Here is a 17,868-nt window from a genome sequence, read left to right on the forward strand (position 1 = left end):
TTGACACCTGCTGTTCCCCAGGTCTGTATCGTGAGATAGAAATACACCAGCATCTTCCCCCACTAGGGGAAGATGATAAAATGCAGGTTAAGAACATGGACCATGGATGCTGGGTACTTCCTGCCGGGAGCCGGGCACTATCCTCACCTCTTCCCGTGGGTTAATCTCCTTTCATCCTAACGGCAACCCCAGGAGGCAGGAACAGTAGATTCTACCCATTTTTTAAATGAGGACCCTGCAGGGCATGTGGGATGAGCATTCCTCACAAGACCGCCCCCACAAAACACGGCCTGGAGCCCAGGCACCCTTGGTCCAAAGCAAATCAAGTTTCTCCCAAACACAGTGCCATTCAGAGCAAATCAAATCTGCAGCACTGGAGACCCGCACACCCGGCTGGAAGCTTAGGGCAGGGCAAAGGCACAAGACAGCATCATAGCACTCTGGAGCCCAGGAGGAACCCATCTTCTTGCAAACACTCCAGATCAAGCGTAAAAAGACTAGAAAAATCAACTGTCTTCATGCACTGGTATAGGAGAGCAGGGTAGAGCTGGCTCCTAAAATTTCACACTCAGGAAACTCTAAAAATCGTGCTCAAACCTAAAAATGTGTGCATGCTAATTCCAAATTAGCCTTATCGACAGAGGTTAGCGTCCAAAACTTGGTCTAACCTAGTCCAGGGAACATGCAATCTTTGCAACTTCATACTGCAATGACTGTGTGTGTGGTCTCTGATTGTCCATCGAACACAAGAATTAAAATCCCAACAACCTAGTGAGGGGCAGAGAGGAGTGGGATTGAAAATCCACTGTTGAAATATCCAGGTAGATAATCCACTCCCAAATAACGGAGTGCTGCCTGCGCCTGTCCGTACCCAATGGGCGCTCTCCTCTGCTGGCCCCAGGAGTAGGCGTCTGCTGTGACTTAGAGCAGATTTTATGCACAGACCTTCTTCCAGGCAGAGAAAAAACTACTGAGTGTGAGTTCACAGCAAAGGCATCCTCAATCCCTGCTGATGTGGGAAGGCATAGGTACACGCCATCTGAAAGCTGCCAGGCGTGATTCACTTGCCATCGTACCTCCAGGAGAAAGGGCGGGGCAGAAATTCAGAAATTCTAACCCAGAAGCCAGGCCAGCAGGTAGGTAAAGTGGCTGTCGCATGGGTGTGGTGTTGTCCATGGCCCCAAAGCCCCTGGGACTTTGATGGTCAAGTTTGCAAAGATAAAGCTGCAGGCACCTGAGGCTGAGCCTGCCCGGGCAGCGCAGCGCTGCTGTGTGCCAATGCAAACGGGGACCTTCCTTGCCTAGACCAGTCTTCACCAACCAGAACAGAAATCTTATTGTATTCTGAAAAAGGATTCCTGGATCTCTTTCATTCCATGCTTTTCAGATTTTTTTCTCCCAAATTTAGCACAGAGGGCAGGTTTTGAACAGAACTCTTAAACTGAAGGTACTTCTCTGGAATAAATAGCTTCAAAAGATGGACCCACTTTGTTTATCACAAACAGGGCTAAATATTTACCTTAGACCTATATGCCAATACTAACAACATACACATTTTCATTCATTGCCAAAGAATACCAAGAACTGGCATGCCGTATAAATAATTAAAATTTAGTGTAGATAATGTGTGAGGTAATGCTTATATTAGATGATGTCTCGGTGAACTCTCTCCCTAATGAAACAGAACAAAAACAACATAGCTCATAAATATGTAAGGGTATTTATTCTAAATGTAACATGTGAAACTCTTCACTGCATGTGTACCTATGAGTCTGAAAACTCACTTCTAACTATGATTACATTGATGGCCTCTTGAACAAGAGTTAAAAGCTCCTTGTAACTTGTTCTTCTCAACACGGAGACAGAACAAAATCCCTCAGGCTGTTGAAAGGATGAGATGACAAATAGCCTTCATAAAAGATGGTCTTTTATGCAGCCAATTTTCTTATTAGTTATTTGGCGACAACATTGAGGTTTAAATGAGTAGCCAATGAGAGAATATTGAAGTAGGCTGTTTGTTACAGCACATCTCCTCTAACTCATACTTGCTGATAGGTAATTGGAACAGAAGAGAATGATGTCAGTATGAGATGGAAGTCATGTTAGTTCATGCGTGACATTTTTCCCAGCATGGTGTTTGTACCACTGAGTAACAGGATAGCTGAGGGTAAGTAGAAGAATACACATCAGCACAGCAAACTGTCAAGGAATGGAACTCTATACGAGACCCCAGGGCCGCAGTATTCTCTCTCTTGCCTCGCTCAGGCCACATACTCTCCTTAGAAATGCTTTCTCCACAGCTCTTCCCAATCTTTGGTCATCCTGTCCTTGCTCTCTGCAGTGTAGCAGTCTCAGCACTTCCTTACACCCCCTTCTATGAAACTATGCCATCACTTTTCTTCAGGATAAACTGTTTTATTTACTGCAGTATTTCTTTACTTGAGAAGTTAACATGTCCATTAAGCTGTGCTATTATTTTTATTAGGATTGTTACCAATTTTATTAAGGCCCTAGTTACAAAGTTGCATCGGTATTGAGTGGCCTGCCCCAGCTCTCTTTTTCCCATGGACCTCGGTGGTTTGCTGTGTGGTTTTGCAGAGTGTGAGAATTTTTCAGAAACAGTCATATACTGTGTTACAGCAGAAAAGCCTGTTCTTAAAAAGAATGAGTGGGGACTAGATGTGAATCAATGTGATTTGACTTTCTTCTTCCCAAGGTGAGTGGCTGGTGTGTTTGAGTTGGTCCTGACTGCACTGACAAGGAAGGTGAGGGTATGGAGGACATTCCAAGCTGAAGGAACAGTGTGTACAAAGGCAAGTTCTTTGCGAGGATGGAACTTCAGAGGTGTTCATACTCCATGCATTGAAAATCCTCACATTCCCTCAGCATGTAAAATAAGTGATTAAGCATTCGGCTGTAGTTGAAAGAAAAAGAGACTTTGAAAGTGGAGGGAACAGTGGATGCAGGGGAGCAGAACCCCAGTCAGCAGGTCTTGGGAGAAGCGAAGCCTGCTGTTCCTGGGAAGCAGTGGGGTGCAGGAATCAGAGGACAGCAGATGCTGGCTTCACACCCTCACCTTCCCTATCAGTACAGTCGAGGCCTACTCAAACACACCAGCCACTCACCTGGGGAAGAAGAAAGTCAGACTCACATTGATGCACGTCTTGTCCTCACCCGTTCTTTTTAACCTGATATGGGCTCTCAACTAAAGGGTTAATACCAGAAGCACCCACCTAGCTAAGTACCGACCTAGACAGCCATTAGTGATTTACAAAAACATGAAGGGTGGCCATCTATATTAGGGGTGGAGAAGGAGAGGGGGCAAGGGAAGGTGGTTTCTGGCAATTGGTCCATTGACACACTCCCAGCTGCTGTGTGGGACAGAAGTCACATGACTCAGATAGCAACACCCAGGCTCTCGTCTTGTTCCATCTCATCTGTGCCTGGGCATGTGTACCTGTGCACAGGGGGACCACCTTCTGCAAGGTAGCTGGGGTGCGTGTTAGTTCTCAGAATAGTGCCAGCTGTGTGTCCACTTCATGATGACATCAAGAAGATGGGCTTTGGGATCCTGCCCACACCCAGCTCCGGGGCGCTGCTGATGTATCCGGGCAACCCCAGCCAGGATCCTGGGCTGCCTCTATCACCCTCACAACCTGGGGGCCAGGAGCCAGCAATGAAGGCCAGTGAGAGGTGAATTTGGAAATGAGGAGCTTTCCTGGGGTACTGAAGGAACAGTATCAAAATACTTCAAAAGAAAGAGAACTCTTTCTTGTTTGAGGCTTTTGGGGCGTTGTTTCCTGCGTAACTCAAAGCCTTGGGAATCCCAGACAGAAAGTCATTTAAGATTAACTTTTGAAATCAAGTGAGTAAGACCCGATTCAAAGGAGAATTTAGCCATGGGTTAATAAATGTATCTAAATTGCAATGAAAATCTTCAGCGGTCTTAGCCGTTGATCCCGTGGTCACCATAGACAATATAAGGAGCAGTGTCTATGGCAGGAGTGATGGAACAGATTTCAGGAAGTAACTTTGAGTGAGAGAAGCAGGGGCCCCAGAACTCTAGTGACCAAGACATTCGAAGACAGGCAAGGAAACCTTCAAATGCAGGCAACTCATATTTCGACGGGGCACCCTCCAGTGCTCCGAGATGGAAATTGCCTGCATTTCAGTGCCCTGTTCTGTGGCTCCAGTGCCCTGCTGTATGCCCACTGCGAAGGCTGCTTGTCACCTGTGCTGCCCAGCTCAACCCAGCCCCTTTGGTCGCTGTCCTGCCTGACGGCTGACGACGGCCCCACGCCCATGTCTACACCCTGGGTGTTTGCTGTGTAGGTTCCAGGCTTCTAGACCAGATGACTCAAGATGAGGCACATGTGAGTCTCCACCCAGCACCTAATAAAACCACCCAACAAATGAGGGCTCAGCTCCTCCCGGGGTGAAGGCCAGGGTGCTCTGTTGACTAAGGGGAGGCCATGAAAGAATGGGGAGGGCTGGCTCTGGACAGAGCCTCATCCCCTGCGCTTATCGTGGCTCACTGCCAAGTGCGAACACCTGGGTCCACGCCTCCGCATGCCGGGCCCTTGTGCACACCTGCCTTCCTCGCTGGTGAGAGGGCGCATCTCAGCCTGCTTTTCGCCTCTAGAAAGGCACTGAGTGTGAACTGTGAAGAAGTGGCCAGGGCAGAGGATGTGTGTCAGGAAATGCCAAGCCCCCTTTCCTCACTCAGCCAGATGGCCTACCTGTCCTCACCTGAAGCCAGGCCCACCCATGCTCTGAGATCATCTCTAGCCCAGGACGAGGCATTTCCAAGGCAGCGTTGGCTTAGACTATGTTGGCTGGGCTTCAACTCTCATTCATGTGTCAGGAGCTCTAGGCCGGGGAGCCAGGCGTTGGTGACCCTTTAGCTGGGAAGGCTCGGGGGGCTGAGTTACATCACCAAACCCTCACAGCAGCCCTGTGCAAGGGTGCCATCATCCTCCCTTTGTGCAGAAGATGCTGTGGCTTCAAAGGACCAGTCACTTCTCTGCCTGAACTCTTGCCCTTTGCTACATCATTCATGTTCCCAGTTGGCCCCTCCTACCTGCTCTTCAGCATCCCGGGTTCTCAGCAGTTCCTACCTGGGGCCCTGCCTGCCATCCCTCCACTGTCATTCAGCCTGCTTTAAATGTCTCAGGATGACTAATGTCACTGGGATGTGTTCTGGCCCTGGCCTTTGGCCCACCACACACTGCATGCCCTGGCAGTCAAATTCCTGAATTTTTTCTGGAGCCGGTCCTGCCCGTCAGGACCCAAGCCCCAGCACTAAAGTACGGCTGTCAGAGGTGGCCCTGCCAATAGCACACTGTGTGTGGAAAACACCCAGACATTGAGCTGCCTGAGGAGAAATGGAAGGTGGCCCACTTGGCCGGTCATTGCTCGTTAAAATGTATAGGTGTGCAGATATGAAAACACGGGGCTTGTTGCCGATGACTCAGGGGAGGGCACCAAACGTCATGCCTCCTGGTTATGTCTTGCCGCCGTGTTGAACCAGGATGGGGAATGATCCCATTCCTCAGGTATTCGTCTGGGAGACCGTAAAGGATTGCTTCCAGACAGGAAGGACGTCTGTCTTCCTAAAGAGTGTCTAGCCCAACTCGTTGAACTACTGTCATTTCTTTCTGGTTCTCCTGTTCCAAATACACAGCCTGAGCTCCTCCCTCCTTCTCTGAGTCTCTCAGTTCCATGAGGACGGGCATCGACGCAGTCATAACTGCTGGCACTCACTGGCACTCCAGAAAAGCCCATGGGGCTTATTCATTGTACGTGGGGGAGCGCCCCTGTCCTTCAGGCATTTCACCATCTTGAGCTGGTGACTAGTTCAAGACCATTCTGTAGAGTGAACACATTTATTTAGGATGCCCTTGAAGTACTGTTAAACAAAGGAAGCTGAATTGGCTGGCTTTGCTGCCCGGCATATAGAAGAAGGATTTGTGCTGGGTGGTGCAACTGTGACCTGCACTTCCTCTTCCATATACCTTGCCCTGCTAATACCATGTTGGAATTATTTCCTTAATTTCTAAAGCTGCATGTGCGGAAATGGCTTATATTTCCTGTTTTGATAAACTAATAGAACTTTACTGAGAACCTTGTTTCCCGAGTTGGCTTTCTTCTCTTTTGGCCTCTTTTTTGATTAAAATAGTAATTCTAAAAGTCCAGCTTGACTGGACTTGTGTCAAAGACAAAGAATTGTATAGATTTTTTTTTTTTTGCCTTGAAAAGATAACTTTTTAGCTTTTAAAAGGATAACTTTTTAACAATAGGTAATGTTGATCCTGTTTGTCACTTGGCATAGGTTTTTCAGTATTCCTCTGTGGAGGGAATTTGGGTTAGATGCTAGGCACAATCCAATCGTCAGCTATCTGTAAATTCCCTTCAGAGGATGGCTCTTGTTGGCTGGAGGTAAATTGGCTTAAAAAGACCTCCTCGGACAAGAAGTTTCTTGGAACATGTAGAGGACAAAATATTCTTTGTTTTGGGACAGATGAGTTCTGTTCTTGCGATTCATATAACTCGATTACTGCTCATTTTCTATGTGCAAGTTGAGAACAATGACCAGCATTTTTTTTCGTTCGTCTACATGGCATCCACTTTAAATGATACTCATGTCTGCAGAGGGCTGCGTGCATTTCCATGGTTTGTTCCCTTGCTATATGTTGACAATTTGCAGTGGTCGTAGAGAAATAGTAGTCTCAAAGAGTTTAAATTGTTTATGTGTTTTGTTTCCTGGCATTCAGGTTGTCATTTAAACCTATTTTTTTAGTGTCCTAAATATAAGGACCAATCTGCCATGGAGAGAAGTGACATTGGGCAGTTTTCTCCACGTTTTGAGATGGGCGATTCCTCAGACATCTACCAAAGAGGACACCCTTTTCCCAGGTGGCAAAGGAGGGACTCTCCCTCTGCCTGGTGGCACAGGATCCTAGTGAAGGCAACACGATACTCTCTTCTCACTGTCATGGGGTCACTCACAGAAGAGCCAGGGCAGCAACCAGGAGGACCGGATGTCCTCTTAATCCTGCAGCTGCCACTCTTGATCTCTGCTCCAACTCCACTGTATCCCATTGATAAATGACAGAGTCTCTGCTGGCAGCCAGGCAGCTAGTGACTCCAAGCAAGAAATTCTGCATTTGATCCTGATAGGAGCCTGGTTCAAGAAACTAGAACCTGGTTTTCCTTAAAGGGTTCCATGACTTTTATTCTTCCAGAGGTAAAAGACTCACCAAGGAATCTAGATTGTGCATCTAGAGTGATTTGATGTCTATGGTAAATCTATCCATGCAAACAGATGGATTTTCATATCTTCTTTTTTTTTTTATTGAGACACAGTCTCACTCCGTCACCCAGGCTGGAGTGCAGTAGCACAGTCGTGGCTCACTAAAACCTCCACTTCCCGGGTTAAAGTGATTCTTGTGTCTCAACCTCGTGAGTAGTTGGAATTACAAGCGTGAGCCACCATGTCCAGCTAATTTTTACATTCTTAGTAGAGACAGGGTTTCACCATGTTGGCCAGGCTGGTCTTGAACTCCTAACTTCAAGTGATCCACCGCCTAGGCCTCCCAAAGTGCTAGGTTTACAGGTGTGAGCCACCACACCCAGCCCAATTTCCACATCTTTCTAAATGTAATGATGCCAAGATTTAAATAAGACTCCAAGGAAAAGAATTCCCATATATGAAGTCAACCAAGAAATCCCTCACTCAAAGATTCCCGTTCTGCACCTGGAAAAAATGTCTGTTGCATTCCAGTTGAGTATAAGGCTTCTGGAAAACACATCTTATGCCTTTACATACACTGCCAACTGGCTCCTAAACATTTCCAATTCCTATAGTTTTGAATTGGCACAGCAATGCTGGCTACCAGTTTCGGAACAGGAAAAAGAAGAGCTCTAGAAGGATATTTTGAATTTTTTAAAAAATGAAAGAGAGAACTACAATTTTTTAGCACTTGGAGGGATTAGAGGCTCAGCCACTGAGTCCTTAGGGCTCAGAGCCGCCCCAGATGCAGCACAGGTCACAGAGGTCAAAGCAAGGTCCAAGGGCCATCACTTTTCTAGGACAGACATGCCAGGCACCCACTGAGTCATGGAACATGCTGAACCTGTAATAACTCCTACCTTCTGTTGCACCCAGGGTGATGGTTCAGTGGTTTCCAGCTTTCTCGCTATCTCTAAACAAAGCCTGTTTTCACAATGCCCATCCGACCACCTAGTGTAGGGCTTTGCAAACCTCGATGTGCTAACCTGGAAGTCATGCTAGAAAGCAGGTTCTGCTCCAAGAAAGGTGGGGTGGGGCCTGCATTCCTCACTAGCTCCAGGGTGATGCTGATGGGCCCTGTCCACACAGCACACTTGCCATGGCGGGGGCCAGCTGGGAGAGCAGCTGCCCTTCAGACAAGCACCCATGACCTCTTTGACTTTGTGTCTAAGTCCCTGCCTCTGATCAGTTTTCCTCTCTGTTTCCCTCTTATTCCCTCCCATTTTATTTGTGGTACAACTTCCAGGTAAATCTTCCTCAAACTCTCTGTCCAGTGTCTTCTTTGCTACCTGCTCTCTCTCTTGTTTCTTTCTTTCTTTATTTTTATTTTTTCTTTTTGAGATAGGGTCTTGCTCTGTTGCCCAGGCTGGAGTACAGTGGCGTAATCTTGGCTCACTGCAACCTCTACCTCCCGGGCTCAAGCCATCTTCCCACCCCAGCCCTCCAAGCAGCTGGGACCACAGGCGTGCACCACCACACCCAGCTAATTTTTTTGTTTTGTTTGTTTGTTCGTTTGTTTTGTACAGACAGGGTTTTGCTTTGTTACCCAGGCTGGTCTTGAACCCCTGAGCTCAAGCGATCTGCCTGCCTGGGTCTCCGAAAGTGCTGGGATTACAGGCATGAGCCCCCGCACCCAGCCTTCTCTCCTGCTTCTTTGCTGCCTGTGGCTTTCTCTACCCTGCTCCTCCCTTGCCAGCGAGGGTTTTGTCCCTATGAACTGGTGCAAGAATGACCGGTCCTTCATCTCTTCCTTGCAGCTCAGAGACTTTCAAGTCTACCTTGCTTCTTAGGTTTATGCTGCTTTGGACACTTATTTCCTAAAATTTATAATTCACATTTATTTTTCAGAACTATTCCTTTTGGTTCCACAACACTAAAGATGTCAAGAGCTTACAATAATCAGACTTAGCAGCCCCTTCCCTTTGTCCACAGTGCCTCTGCCAGCTTCTTTAATTCCTCTGCCTTTCTTGAAGGAGCAGATAAGTCCAATGGGGTCTGGCCTCCAGGTTGGTGTGTGATGAGATAGTTGGCAAGGTGGGACTGCCTGCAGGTCCTCAGTAAATGTTCATTCATTTTCTGAGGGAAGTAATGATTCATCCCCCTAGGCAAACTCCTTCCATGATTTGGAATTTAGGTCTGAAGTTTCCTGGCCATGCACCTGGGAAGCCACTGAGCTGGCTGTCAGCTGAGTAGGGACTAAGGATGTTCAACTGTGGGTACTGAAAAGCGGCACTAGATTGAAATGGAGTCCTGAGCTGCAAATTGGGGAGCACAGCAGTGTTGGAGCATCCTGAAAGTCATAGGAAGAATGGGCTTCGAGTCACTCCAACTCAGCGTGTTCCTGATTCCCTGATAATGATCATGATGATGATGATGACGATGATGATGGCATGAAGGTGGTGCCCTCCTAGGCCTGGAGGTTAGGGGTAGCCAGTCTGTCTCTGCTTTCTAGCAGTGAGAGCCTCAGGCTGTCAGGCAGGGAGGTTGGCCTTGGGAGGTAGGCATAGAAGGAATAGTGGAGCATAGCAGAGCCCTAGGGCGCAGGCCTGAACACAGCCAGTCCTCTCTGTGAACAGGATAATGCAATACTTAAGGACCCACTGTTCCTAATTTGCTCTCTAACCATCCTCTTCTTCGCAGCTCTTACCAGAATTTAAATTATGTGGGTTTAGTTGTTTGTTTACTTATTTCACCTTCTTGTCTACTTGGTCACCTGCCACAGGCAGGAGCAATGTCTAATCTGCCCCCTACTCTATACCCAGAGCCCAGCATAGTGCATGGCTCAGAGGAAATTCACATCAGTGATCATGAGTGAATGAATTTGTAAAGTGAAAGCGTGGATGAAGGACCTCCCAGCCCCTTGCCCTTTGTCATGTTAGTTTGGAATTGGGGATGTGAGGTGTCCTCTCACTGGTGCAGTTGAAGGAAGGTGCCGGATATGGTTCAGATTCCTCGGTGGTCCCGAGTTCCCTGGGTGGGGAGGTTCTGTGTGCCTATGAGGAGGTGAGAGTCAGGCATTCTCCAGGGAGTAGGGTGCCCCCACCAGCTTTCACAGGCCTTCTGTAAAACTGGTCCCGCCAGGCCTTGAGTCCTTCCCTGCCTTGGGGTGAAGGACACCCAGACAATCACAGGAGTTTGGCCAGCCAGGCTGAACGGCTACAGTACACCCCAGGAGCCTGGAGCACGTTCCACACCTGCAGTAGGAGCTGCAGGAACCTCCTGGCCCTGCGAGCTTCAGTGGGGTCGGCAGCCAGGCACACCTGCAGGGGGCATCAGTGAGAGCTGGGCATTGGAATTGCCCTACACAGTTGCTGCCTTGGAAATTCAGACTTGAAATGAGAAATTAATGGAGGATTGAATTGATGTTTCTTTCATGAGCCTGTGATTGTTGTAAAAAGAGGTGTGTCAAATGCTTGGTGAGACCCATGCAGGATTCTTTAAAGAACACTGAGGCAAACCAGACCTTATAGGGAAAAACAGGCCTCACGGAGACTGAAGTTAAAATATGGACCAGGGCCAGTGTTTTTTCATGAAGGGGGTGAGCAGAGATTTGAGGAGGCTGCAGGGTGGGAGGAAACTCATCATTTTTATTAAGGAGTTGACAAGAATAGGATCGCGGCTTGTCTTTGATTTGCGTTAAGCAGTAAAATGAAGGGATAGACTGGAGGGCTGAGAGCAGGGTGGCAGCAGGTGCGTGCAGTCGGTATGCCTCTGCTGGAGGGAGTGGCCAGGCCACAGACATGGGACACCACATAGCAGTCCTCACACTCCTCCTCTGAGGTCCTCAGGGAGGCATTTGTGTCTCGAGACTGTTTCAGAGACCCATGTCTTCTCAGGGGATGCCAAGGCTCAGGTCAGAGACTTGTTGAGTTTTTAAGAGACTGTCTGAAGCACACACCCTGCCCTAATAAGTCAATATTTCTGTTCCTCCTGGAGACCTCACATTCCAAAGTGTGGTACTTCGGGCTCTTGTAAATGTTGGAATTCCTAAGAGTCTCTCTGGAGGACAGGTAAGATGTCAGTGGGAACACACATACATGCACGTGCGTGTGTGCACTCACGGCTGGCATGTCCATGGAAACTGCCTTGGCGTGGAATGAGCAGGGCTGCCTCTCAATGAGGTATTCCTTCCCTCACAATATAGCACTGGAGCCATCGGTACATGTAGAAAAGTGTTACTGGGAGGTATCTTAATCAGCCTACAAGTCCTAGTTCCAAAAGTAAGAATGCATCATTCATTTTTGAGTGGGTTATGAATAACTCACTACAACTAAATACAGTGAATATCGTAAACCTAGAATAAAGAGTCTGTTAGATCAATTTGAAACCATTCAAATCATTTCAACCTTTGATTTATATGGAGGGATTTGGCAAGTGGCTTTAAAATCAAAATTAAAAATAGCATGGGAAACAGCAGATGGAGGATATGAGTTGATGCTTTACCCTATAGACCCAGGAGGCCCGCCTGCCCTTCCCAGACAACTGGCCAATGAATTATTGGGTCAACTGAGGACCTCTGCCAAGCGCCTGTTCATGCCTCCCTCATGTGTAGTAAAAGGCATGAATGCGCCAGCCCATCTAGTCTTGAGCTTTGGTGCTAAACTTTCTGGCTTAGTGTGGAGTTGGATTTCTAGAAATCACATATTCAGATCATGGGATTTATGAGTCCCATTGCAGATAAACATTGGAGCCATTAAAAAATTGGCAAATACCTAGGATCGTGTTTTCAGGGCATGAGAGGATTTTATATATGTTTACTTTTACACCATAAACTCCAGCTGCCTCATTACCTCACTCAAGACAAAAAGATCACTGGAAAGAAATGTAAAAGCTTTCAAGGTACTGTTTTCTCTGAAGGGTTTGGGACTTTCCACTTTTTGGAGTTTTTTTTTTATAGTAGTAACTGATGCATCAGACACTATATTAGGTAAATATTTATAAGAAGAACATAAAAAATGTGAAACTCTCAGATGAGAGTTCTCTAGTAGAAAATTGTTAGCTGAAAGAAAAAAAAATCACCCATACAAAAGGAACATGGAGTCATTGCTGGAACCCAAGGCCAACTCTTGCCAGGAGGTTTTGGGTCAGAAGCCTGCGTGTCCTGCCCTTCTGCCCTGGACTATCTGGAAGACCCTGCTGGGCGGCAGTGGCAGAGTGGGCCTGGCCATGCCACTTGCACCTCCACGTGGACATGCAGCTGGTGACAGGAATGGGGAAGGTTCCAGCAGACCCGCTATCACAAAACAACTTACAGAGGGAGTCCCCAAGTGATAGTCCTGTTTAGTCTATTGACACGTAACTCAGAAGAGAGTGAAAAGGCGGTGGTAAAATACAATTTGCTTAACATTGGAAAGGGTTCTGTCATCTGGTAAGTTTTACTTGCATGATAAGGTTTCAATCAGTGAACACCAGAAGCCAGCCTTGTCCAGGGTCCCTTAGGTGTAACTGTGTGATAATAGGGAGGCTCCAGGCAGGCTGGCATAGGCTGGCTGAGGGTGAAAAGCTAGATTAAGATTCACCTGTGAGCCACTGCTCACCTGTGTGTGTGGAGGAGGGCTGCAGTAGCTCACCTGTTTGTGTGGGGAGGGCTGCAGTAGCTCACCTGTGTGGGGGGAGGGCTGCACTAGCTCACCTGTGTGTGTGGGGGAGGGCTGCACTAGCTCACCTGTGTGTGGGGAGGGCTGCACTAGCTCACCTGTGTGTGGGGGGGAGGGCTGCACTAGCTCACCTGTGTGTGGGGGGGAGGGCTGCACTAGCTCACCTGTGTGTGGGGGGGAGGGCTGTACTAGCTCACCTGTGTGTGTGGGAGAGGGCTGCACTAGCTCACCTGTGTGTGGGGAGGGCCGTACTAGCTCACCTGTGTGTATGGGGAAGGGCTGCACTAGCTCACCTGTGTGTGTGGGGGAGGGCTGCACTAGCTCACCTGTGTGTGTGGGGGAGGGCTGTACTAGCTCACCTGTGTGTGGGGGGGGGAGGGCTGTACTAGCTCACCTGTGTGTGGGGGAGAGGGCTGCAGTAGCTTACCTGTGTGTGTGGGGGAGGGCTGCACTAGCTCACCTGTGTGTGTGGGGGAGGGCTGTACTAGCTCACCTGTGTGTGTGGGGAGGGCTGCACTAGCTCACCTGTGTGGGGGTTGAGGACTGCACTAGGTCACCTGTATAGGGCGGAGGGCAGCACTGGCTCACCTGTAGAATGAAGGTTGTACTAGCTCACCTCTCAGGGGAGAGGAGGCCTGTGCTGAGACTCGGCTGATCAGAAAGGGGAGAAAAGAGGGTCACTCTGATTGCCATCATCTCAAAACGCTTAATACTGTCACGATTTGAAAGGAAGAGCTAAGGTACTTGTCCAGTAGCCCAATCTCCAAGTCCATCTTTGATCTGAATGTTGAGATCAAGGATGAGAAACACCTTTTTGCCCCATCGGGATTGCCCATCCAGGGAACTCCCTCCATTTCCCACTGACTCACTTAAGGTTGTATCTCCTTCTCTGATGAAACACTCAGTGGGGTCACCCACTTGCCTGAATAGGTCCTGAGGAAAGCCTCTTCTCGGCATTCCTCCTCCTTACTGAGCATAAGTGTGTCCCGTAGGGCGAAGGGGAAAGAAAGTGGACTTCCTCTGCCGACGCCCCTCAGTTGAAGTCGCAAGTGATATCGGTGGTGCAGATGAGGGTTTGGCATCCCGCCAGATGCACCTGCCAGTCCCGCCTCCTCACACGGCCCTCCCTTTGATCACCATGATGGGTGTCCCATGAGGGAGCCACCGTTTGCACCGACACCTCCTCCTCCCCTCCGTGGTGGCCCACTCCTGCCCACCTCTATGGGTTCCCCGCCAGCATTTTCTCCAGGCACGTGCTCCACACGTCCAGGCAGAAGGCAGAGCTGCTGCCCATGCCCCGGAGTTTCTCATGCATGCCACAGGCCTGCTCCTTCCTGATTCCTCACTTCACATGGAATCCAGATTCTCGGAATGTTCTCCTGACGCTGGAGGTCCAGGACTTTGCTTGGCATCAGGCAGTTTATAGGCACTTTTTTTTTTTTTTTTTTGAGACAGTCTTACTCTGTGGCCCAGGCTGGAGTGCAGTGGTGTGATCTCAGCTCACTGCAACCTCCACCTCCCGGTTCAAGCGATTTTCCTGCCTCAGCCTCCTAAGCAGCTGGGAATACCGGTGCCTGCCACCACGCCTGGCTAATTTTTGTATTTTTAGTAGAGACGGGGTTTCACCATGTTGGCCAGGATGGTCTCGATCTCCTGACCTTGTGATCCACCTGCCTCGGCCTCCCAAAGTGCTGGGATTCCAGGTGTGAGCGACCGTGCCCAGCCTAGTGAGCACTATTTAAAGACTCCTTGACCATAGAACATACAGCACCAAGGGTGAACCCTGGTCTCAACTGTGGACTCTGGTGATGGTGATGCGGGCAGACTCGGCGATTGTAACCAGCATACACATTGGTTCCAACCTGTACATCCTGGTGCAGGATGTCAATGGTGGGGGATTTCAGGGGTGGGAGAGACAGGGGTATATTGGAAATCTCTGGACCTTACACTCGATTTTGCTGTGCACCAAAAACTGCTCTAAAAATTAGTCTATTTTTTTAAAAAAGCCTTATTGAATGTTTTGAATGAATCGTTTCTAGAGTTGGAAGGATTCTCAACAGATGATATTTTAATACATGTTGTAGTTGGCAATGTTTAGGTAACTTTTCTTTGCCTTGTGTTTTATTGTTGCAGGGTGTGAAGAAGTTTGATGTGCCGTGTGGAGGAAGAGATTGCAGTGGGGGCTGCCAGTGCTACCCTGAGAAAGGTGGACGTGTAAGTCACAGCATTACAATAAATAATATTATCTTCCTCATACAGTCATGCCTCGCTTAACGACGGGGTACCTTCTGGGACACGTGTGGCTGGGCAGTTTCATCATTGCTTGAACATGCTTGAACATACTAGAGAGTACTCACACAAACCTAGATGGCCGGGCCTACTACACACCCGGCTGTGTGATAGAGCCTGTCGCTCCTAGGCTACAAACCTGTACGTAGGCAGTTGCGACACAGTACTATTTGTATATCTAAATACAGAAAAGGTACAGTAAAAAGATGTAAAATGGGACTCCTGTGTAGGGCACTTAACCACGAACGGAGCTTGCGGGACTTGGAAGTTGCTCTGTCTGCGTTGGGGAGTGCGGGGTGCGTGGATGTGAAGGCCTGGGGCATGACCGCGCACCACTGTAGATCCATCAACACTGGGTCTTAGGCGGCCCTAAACTTACGTTTTCAATATTTTTCTTTCTTCAGTAGTAAATTAACCTTAGTTTACTATAACTTTTTTACTTTATAAACTGTTAAACTTTTTAAACTTTTTGACTCTTTTTGTAATAACACTTAGCTTAAAACACACATTGTACAGCTGTACAAACATATTTTCTTTTTCTACGTTTTTATTCGATGTTTTTTTCTATTAAAAAATTTTTTTTTACTTTTTAAACTTTTTTGTTGAAAACAAAGAAGCAAACAGACATGGGAGCCTGGGCCTACACAGGCTCAGGATAATCAATATCACTGTCTTCCACCTCCACATCTTGTCCCACCAGAAGGTCTTCAGGGCAGTAACACGCATGGAGCCATCATCCCCTCTGGGAACAATGCCTGCTTCTGGATTCTTCCTGAAGCACCTGCCTGAGGCTATTTTACAGTTAACATATGTACACATATAAATAGGAGTACACTCCAAAATAACAATAAAAAGTAGAGTATAGTAAATGCAGAAACCAGTGACGCAGTTGCTTGTCACCAAGTGTCATACACTGCATGTCCACACTTTGATGCAACCAGCAACACAGCAGGTTTGTCCCCACCAGCACCACCACAAACATGTGGGTCATGCGCTGGGCAGATCTGGTGTCATCTTAGGGCACCACTATCTTCAGCGCAGTCTGTTGTTGACCAAAAAGTCATGATGCGGTGCCTGATTGTACTTCCATTTGAAATGAGAGTGTCTTAAATTACCTGAGTAAGTCATTGCACACTTTGCTAAGAAATTTAATACAATTGTATTCCACTAGAACAAACAATAATATAATGCAAAATTGGGTCAATGTATACCACTTTCCTACAAAATTGAGAGCAATTTTAATTTTCATAAGCATCTTTTCTTTCATTCATTGTTCATTATAAGTACATACGTGTGTTTGCATGTGTGTATATATGTGCATATATAAAGCAATGATGTTTTATAGTTATAATAAGCAGAAATGTCATAAAAATATTCTGTAAAGAAAAAAGTAGTTGCATTTATACTGCAATATAGTTATACAAACTAGGGAGCACTGGCAATTGTATCATTGCTAACAATTCTCACTTTGGAAATATTCACTCCCTGAATGTCTTTGATGTGGTCCGTCTGATAGATAAGTAAGAGGAAAAAAGGGTACCCCAAATTATCACCATTACATCTGGCAGAATTTGAAATATTGCCCTGATATTGGATTTAATATGTTCAATCAAAGTGATTGATCTCTGATTCTGTTGCCTTTAAAACTGATATCTTTAAAACTGAGTCTTGGTGTTACTTGGTTTAAAAGTATAATTTATATGTGCACGTTTAAGTCCATCTTGCATGTGTGAAGGTGTGGGGAGTAGTATTTTGTTTGATGACCCAGCCTCCTTGCCTTTATTCCCTGGACTCGTGCATCTGTCCTGGGACACATGCTTGTCTACACCTTCGTTTGGCAAATGCCAGGTTGTCAAGGCAACTGGAAACTCTTGCCTGCATTGCCCTGATGTTGTTGGAATCAGAAATCATAACAGCCCTTGGGTGTCCAAATGAGTTTCCCCAAGTTGAATCCTGAAGTCAGTTTCTACCATAGCCATTTCCCATCCCTACCTGCCAGGAAGAACGACCCTCTGCTGGAGCTTGGCCTCCAGGGCTGAGGTGCGATGCCGCTGCCTCCTCTCCTGTGTCCCCTCCACAAAATCAAATGGGCACAGTTCGTGATAGGGAACCTCTTTATAAATACTGTCATCCTATTTCCTAACCTGTGACTGATCATTATTTCACTGTCAAAAATCACAACTGAGGAGGCTTCCTGCCCCTTTGATCAAAGCTCCCATCTCTCCACCTGCTGCGTTCATCATTAGTTGCAATTCTCAAAACAGTTATTTTTGTTTCGGTTAAGCATTCCTCTGCCTGCTATGGGGACTTTATGGTTTAGAAATTGCTGGTTGAAGATCATTTATCAGCACTTAACAAGGCTAAATAATTTTTAAGTTTATGGAAGCCATTTCACAAGATGTAAAATTCCCCTGGGTCTCATGCTATGGATTTTCCCAACGACACTTCTGTGGCAGTGATGAGAATGCCTGACTGCAGACTCTCCACCCCGCAGCCCTTGACTGGCTCAGCCTTATATGGGCATGGATAAAATTGGTGGTATACACATATCTGTGAGACTAGCTGTGTGGGACGGAGTTACTGTCTAGAGCGACTCTGCATTCTTGTCCATGTCATCAGATAAACAGAACCCAAACAAACTGAGTAGAGGTGACCGGATCTGTTCCTTTTCACTTTCTATGATTATTTAAT

The 17,868-nt window shown here is 47.3% G+C and overlaps 1 protein-coding gene across 1 annotated transcript in view; it reads left to right on the forward strand.

Annotated features, from left to right (window-relative positions):
- The window catches only part of COL4A2 (collagen type IV alpha 2 chain), a 209,635-nt gene that overhangs the window by 35,533 nt on the left and 156,234 nt on the right, over positions 1-17,868 (forward strand). Inside the window, exon 4 of the mRNA XM_034936975.3 lies at positions 15,022-15,102. Within this exon, the coding sequence (XP_034792866.1) occupies positions 15,022-15,102 (81 nt within the window). The remainder of the gene's footprint in view (positions 1-15,021; positions 15,103-17,868) is intronic.

Source organism: Pan paniscus, chromosome 14 (assembly GCF_029289425.2).
Source record: "Pan paniscus chromosome 14, NHGRI_mPanPan1-v2.0_pri, whole genome shotgun sequence".
NCBI lineage: Eukaryota > Metazoa > Chordata > Mammalia > Primates > Hominidae > Pan > Pan paniscus.